Source organism: Squalius cephalus (genome assembly GCF_949319135.1).
Source record: "Squalius cephalus genome assembly, chromosome: 23".
Lineage (NCBI taxonomy): Eukaryota > Metazoa > Chordata > Actinopteri > Cypriniformes > Leuciscidae > Squalius > Squalius cephalus.
The window spans coordinates 1,222,501-1,230,000 of NC_137144.1; the positions used below are offsets into that span (position 1 = coordinate 1,222,501).

Below are 7,500 nucleotides of genomic sequence, written 5' to 3' on the forward strand. Positions count from 1 at the left end.
AACATTGCTAGGAAAAAAAAAAACAACAAGGCCAAAATAAACTGTATTTTGGAAATAAGATCCAACCATCACAACAGCTCACTTAATAAACTGCATAAAGTGTCTCGCTTTATGAGAAGAGCTGAACCAGCCTTACAGTGTGAGAGCTCTGTGAAGCCTTCAGAGGATAACACAACACTGACAGATGGAACAAATCTTTGGTTGCTAATATTACTCTGGTTAAAACAAAACAAAAAATTTAATACCAAACGGCCTAAACATTGGTATGGTAACTAGGGATGCACCGATATGGAAATTTGCCCGATACCGATAATTCTGTATATTTGGAAGCCGATAACTGATATAATGTCCGATAACAATAATTCTGTATATTTGGAAGCCGATAACTGATATATTGGCCGATACGAATAATTCTGTATATTTGGAAGCCGATAACTGATATATTGTCCGATAACAATAATTCTGTATATTTGGAAGCCGATAACTGATATAATGTCCGATAACAATAATTCTGTATATTTGGAAGCCGATAACTGATATATTGGCCGATACGAATAATTCTGCATATTTGGAAGCCGATAACTGATATAATGTCCGATAACAATAATTCTTTATATTTGGAAGCCGATAACTGATATATTGGCCAATACGAATAATTCTGTATATTTGGAAGCCGATAACTGATATATTGTCCGATAACAATAATTCTTTATATTTGGAAGCCGATAACTGATATATTGGCCGATACCGATAATTCTGTATATTTGGAAGCCGATAACTGATATATTGGCTTGATAACAATAATTCTGTATATTTGGAAGCCGATAACTGATATATTGGCCGATACGAATAATTCTGTATATTTGGAAGCCGATAACTGATATATTGGCCGATAACAATAACTCTGTATATTTGGAAGCTGATAACTGATATATTGTCCGATAACAATAATTCTTTATATTTGGAAGCCGATAACTGATATATTGGCTTGATAACAATAATTCTGTATATTTGGAAGCAGATAACTGATATATTGGCCGATACGAATAATTCTGTATATTTGGAAGCCGATAACTGATATATTGGCTTGATAACAATAATTCTGTATATTTGGAAGCCGATAACTGACATATTGGCCGATACCGATAATTCTGTATATTTGGAAGCTGATAACTGATAAATTGTCCGATAACAATAATTCTGTATATTTGGAAGCCGATAACTGATATATTGTCCGATAACAATAATTCTGTATATTTGGAAGCCGATAACTGATATATTGGCAGATACCGATAATTCTGTATATTTGGAAGCCGATAACTGATATATTGGCCGATACGAATAATTCTGTATATTTGGAAGCCGATAACTGATATATTGGCCGATAACAATAATTCTGTATATTTGGAAGCCGATAACTGATATATTGGCCGATAACAATAATTCTGTATATTTGGAAGCCGATAACTGATATATTGGCCGATACCGATAATTCTGTATATTTGGAAGCCGATAACTGATATATTGGCCGATACCGATAATTCAGTGTATTTGGAAGCCGATTACTGATATATTGTCCGATAACAATAATTCTGTATATTTGGAAGCTGATAACTGATATATTGTCCGATAACAATAATTCTTTATATTTGGAAGCAGATAACTGATATATTGTCCGGTACGAATAATTCTGTATATTTGGAAGCAGATAACTGATATATTGTCCGGTACGAATAACTCTGTATATTTGGAAGCCGATAACTGATATATTGGCCGATACGAAAAATTCTGTATATTTGGAAGCCGATAACTGATATATTGTCCGATACGAATAATTCTGTATATTTGGAAGCCGATAACTGATATATTGGCTTGATAACAATAATTCTGTATATTTGGAAGCCGATAACTGATATATTGTCCGATAACAATAATTCTTTATATTTGGAAGCCGATAACTGATATATTGTCCGATAACAATAATTCTTTATATTTGGAAGCCGATAACTGATATATTGTCCGATAACAATAATTCTGTATATTTGGAAGCCGATAACTGATATATTGTCCGATAACAATAATTCTTTATATTTGGAAGCCGATAACTGATATATTGTCCGATAACAATAATTCTTTATATTTGGAAGCCGATAACTGATATATTGTCCGATAACAATAATTCTGTATATTTGGAAGCCGATAACTGATATATTGTCCGATAACAATAATTCTGCATATTTGGAAGCCGATAACTGATATATTGGCCGATACCGATAATTCTGTATATTTGGAAGCCGATAACTGATATATTGTCCGATACCGATAATTCTGTATATTTGGAAGCCGATAACTGATATATTGGCCGATACCAATAATTCTGTATATTTGGAAGCCGATAACTGATATATTGTCCGATAACAATAATTCTGTATATTTGGAAGCCGATAACTGATATATTGTCCGATACCGATAATTCTGTATATTTGGAAGCCGATAACTGATATATTGTCCGATACCGATAATTCTGTATATTTGGAAGCCGATAACTGATATATTGGCCGATACCAATAATTCTGTATATTTGGAAGCCGATAACTGATATATTGGCCGATACCAATAATTCTTTATATTTGGATGCCGATAACTGATATATTGGCCGATACCAATAATTCTTTATATTTGGAAGCCGATAACTGATATATTGGCCGATACCGATAATTCTGTATATTTGGAAGCCGATAACTGATATATTGTCCGATACCAATAATTCTGTATATTTGGAAGCCGATAACTGATATATTGGCCGATACCAATAATTCTGTATATTTGGAAGCCGATAACTGATATATTGGCCGATACCAATAATTCTGTATATTTGGAAGCCGATAACTGATATATTGTCCGATAACAATAATTCTGTATATTTGGAAGCCGATAACTGATATATTGTCCGATAACAATAATTCTGTATATTTGGAAGCCGATAACTGATATATTGTCCGATACGAATAATTCTGTATATTTGGAAGCCGATAACTGATATATTGTCCGATAACAATAATTCGGTATATTTGGAAACCGATAACTGATATATTGGCCGATACCAATAATTCTGTATATTTGGAAGCCGATAACTGATATATTGTCCGATAACAATAATTCTGTATATTTGGAAGCCGATAACTGATATATTGTCCGATACGAATAATTCTGTATATTTGGAAGCCGATAACTGATATATTGTCCGATAACAATAATTCGGTATATTTGGAAACCGATAACTGATATATTGGCCGATACCAATAATTCTGTATATTTGGAAGCCGATAACTGATATATTGTCCGATAACAATAATTCGGTATATTTGGAAACCGATAACTGATATATTGGCCATTACCAATAATTCTGTATATTTGGAAGCCGATAACTGACATATTTTCCGATACCAATAATTCTGTATATTTGGAAGCCGATAACTGATATATTGTCCGATAACAATAATTCTTTATATTTGGAAGCCGATAACTGATATATTGTCCGATAACAATAATTCTGTATATTTGGAAGCCGATAACTGATATATTGTCCGATAACAATAATTCTGCATATTTGGAAGCCGATAACTGATATATTGGCCGATACCGATAATTCTGTATATTTGGAAGCCGATAACTGATATATTGTCCGATAACAATAATTCTGTATATTTGGAAGCCGATAACTGATATATTGTCCGATAACAATAATTCTGTATATTTGGAAGCCGATAACTGATATATTGTCCGATAACAATAATTCTGTATATTTGGAAGCCGATAACTGATATATTGTCCGATACCGATAATTCTGTATATTTGGAAGCCGATAACTGATATATTGTCCGATACCGATAATTCTGTATATTTGGAAGCCGATAACTGATATATTGTCCGATACCGATAATTCTGTATATTTGGAAGCCGATAACTGATATATTGGCCGATACCAATAATTCTGTATATTTGGAAGCCGATAACTGATATATTGGCCGATACCAATAATTCTTTATATTTGGATGCCGATAACTGATATATTGGCCGATACCAATAATTCTTTATATTTGGAAGCCGATAACTGATATATTGGCCGATACCGATAATTCTGTATATTTGGAAGCCGATAACTGATATATTGTCCGATACCAATAATTCTGTATATTTGGAAGCCGATAACTGATATATTGGCCGATACCAATAATTCTGTATATTTGGAAGCCGATAACTGATATATTGGCCGATACCAATAATTCTGTATATTTGGAAGCCGATAACTGATATATTGTCCGATAACAATAATTCTGTATATTTGGAAGCCGATAACTGATATATTGTCCGATAACAATAATTCTGTATATTTGGAAGCCGATAACTGATATATTGTCCGATACCGATAATTCTGTATATTTGGAAGCCGATAACTGATATATTGTCCGATACCGATAATTCTGTATATTTGGAAGCCGATAACTGATATATTGTCCGATACCGATAATTCTGTATATTTGGAAGCCGATAACTGATATATTGGCCGATACCAATAATTCTGTATATTTGGAAGCCGATAACTGATATATTGGCCGATACCAATAATTCTTTATATTTGGATGCCGATAACTGATATATTGGCCGATACCAATAATTCTTTATATTTGGAAGCCGATAACTGATATATTGGCCGATACCGATAATTCTGTATATTTGGAAGCCGATAACTGATATATTGTCCGATACCAATAATTCTGTATATTTGGAAGCCGATAACTGATATATTGGCCGATACCAATAATTCTGTATATTTGGAAGCCGATAACTGATATATTGGCCGATACCAATAATTCTGTATATTTGGAAGCCGATAACTGATATATTGTCCGATAACAATAATTCTGTATATTTGGAAGCCGATAACTGATATATTGTCCGATAACAATAATTCTGTATATTTGGAAGCCGATAACTGATATATTGTCCGATACGAATAATTCTGTATATTTGGAAGCCGATAACTGATATATTGTCCGATAACAATAATTCGGTATATTTGGAAACCGATAACTGATATATTGGCCGATACCAATAATTCTGTATATTTGGAAGCCGATAACTGATATATTGTCCGATAACAATAATTCTGTATATTTGGAAGCCGATAACTGATATATTGTCCGATACGAATAATTCTGTATATTTGGAAGCCGATAACTGATATATTGTCCGATAACAATAATTCGGTATATTTGGAAACCGATAACTGATATATTGGCCGATACCAATAATTCTGTATATTTGGAAGCCGATAACTGATATATTGTCCGATAACAATAATTCGGTATATTTGGAAACCGATAACTGATATATTGGCCATTACCAATAATTCTGTATATTTGGAAGCCGATAACTGACATATTTTCCGATACCAATAATTCTGTATATTTGGAAGCCGATAACTGATATATTGTCCGATAACAATAATTCTGTATATTTGGAAACCGATAACTGATATATTGGCCGATACCGATAATTCTGTATATTTGGAAGCCGATAACTGATATTTTGTCCGATACCAATAATTCTGTATATTTGGAAGCCAATAACTGATATATTGGCCGATACCGATAATTCTGTGTATTTGGAAGCCGATAACTGATATATTGGCCGATACCAATAACTCTGTATATTTGGAAGCCGATAACTGATATATTGGCAGATACCGATAATTCTGTATATTTGGAAGCCGATAACTGATATATTGGCCGATACCGATAATTCTGTATATTTGGAAGCCGATAACTGATATATTGGCCGATACCGATAATTCTGCATATTTGGAAGCCGATAACTGATATATTGGCCGATACCGATAATTCTGTATATTTGGAAGCCGAAAACTGATATATTGGCCGATACCGATAATTCTGCATATTTGGAAGCCGATAACTGATATATTGGCCGATACCGATAATTCTGCATATTTGGAAGCCGATAACTGATATATTGGCCGATACCGATAATTCTGTATATTTGGAAGCCGATAACTGATATATTGGCCGATACCGATAATTCTGTATATTTGGAAGCCGATAACTGATATATTGGCCGATACCGATAATTCTGCATATTTGGAAGCCGATAACTGATATATTGTCCGATACGATAATTCTGTATATTTGGAAGCCGATAACTGATATATTGGCCGATACCGATAATTCTGTATATTTGGAAGCCGATAACTGATATATTGTCCGATAACAATAATTCTGTATATTTGGAAGCCGATAACTGATATATTGGCCGATACCGATAATTCTGCATATTTGGAAGCCGATAACTGATATATTGTCCGATACGATAATTCTGTATATTTGGAAGCCGATAACTGATATATTGGCCGATACCGATAATTCTGTATATTTGGAAGCCGATAACTGATATATTGGCCGATACCGATAATTCTGTATATTTGGAAGCCGATAACTGATATATTGGCCGATACCAATAATTCTGTATATTTGGAAGCCGAAAACTGATATATTGGCCGATACCAATAATTCTGTATAATTGGAAGCCGATAACTGATATATTGGCCGATACCGATAATTCTTTATATTTGGAAGCTGATAACTGATATATTGTCCGATACCAATAGTCAGGTGTGTGTTTGAGGCGTGTATCTGGTGTGTGAGGGTCAGACCTGAGGCAGAGGGCCATGTGTGCGCGTGTGGAGCAGATCAGAGCCTCACAGAGACACTGGGACACGGAGAGAGCGACCGCAGACGAGCCCGTCAACTGCACCCGAACACACACCTGTGTGCAGTGATGAAGCTCCACCTGCAGCGCCGCCACACCCAGAACATGAGCGGCGCTCAGAGCCTCGGCCTGAAACACACACACACACACCCAGAACATGAGCGGCACTCAGAGCCTCGACCTGAAACACACAGCGTTACACACACATGCACAGAGAGAGTGAGAACACACACGAGGGACACAGTGATTACCTGGTGCTGGAGCAGATCCCACAGTCTGTGTATCAGGGCAGAGACGAGCCACCTGTGACCCAACAGAACCTTCACAAACACACCCGGCCATGAGCCCTGCCTGAGGACAACATCACCCAGCCGCTCATTACACACACACACAGTACAGTGACGTATCAGGATACCGATGATTCTATATGTTTGGAAGCTGATAACTGATATATTGGCCGATAAATGCACTGAGATTTGGAAATTTACCCAAACTAATAATTCTATATGTTTAGAAGATGATAACTGATATATTGGCCAATAAATTCATAGAATTATCATATCGGGCAAATTTCCATACCTATGCATTTATCGGACACTATATCAGTTATCGGCTTCCAAATATAAAGGAAGTCGAGCTGAATGTTCTTGTCTTTTTAACCAATGCATTTCTATGACTTCCAGTTGTCTGGTATTTACTGGAAAGGGTTTTTTA

At 35.0% G+C, this 7,500-nt stretch overlaps 1 protein-coding gene across 1 annotated transcript in view; it reads right to left on the minus strand.

Annotated features, from left to right (window-relative positions):
• fanca (FA complementation group A) overlaps nucleotides 1-7,500 on the minus strand; it is a 79,818-nt gene that overhangs the window by 44,996 nt on the left and 27,322 nt on the right. Inside the window, exons 24-25 of the mRNA XM_079858991.1 lie at nucleotides 7,038-7,137; nucleotides 6,731-6,915 (exon numbers count right to left, since the gene is read on the minus strand). Coding sequence (XP_079715117.1) covers nucleotides 6,731-6,915; nucleotides 7,038-7,137 — 285 coding nt within the window. The remainder of the gene's footprint in view (nucleotides 1-6,730; nucleotides 6,916-7,037; nucleotides 7,138-7,500) is intronic.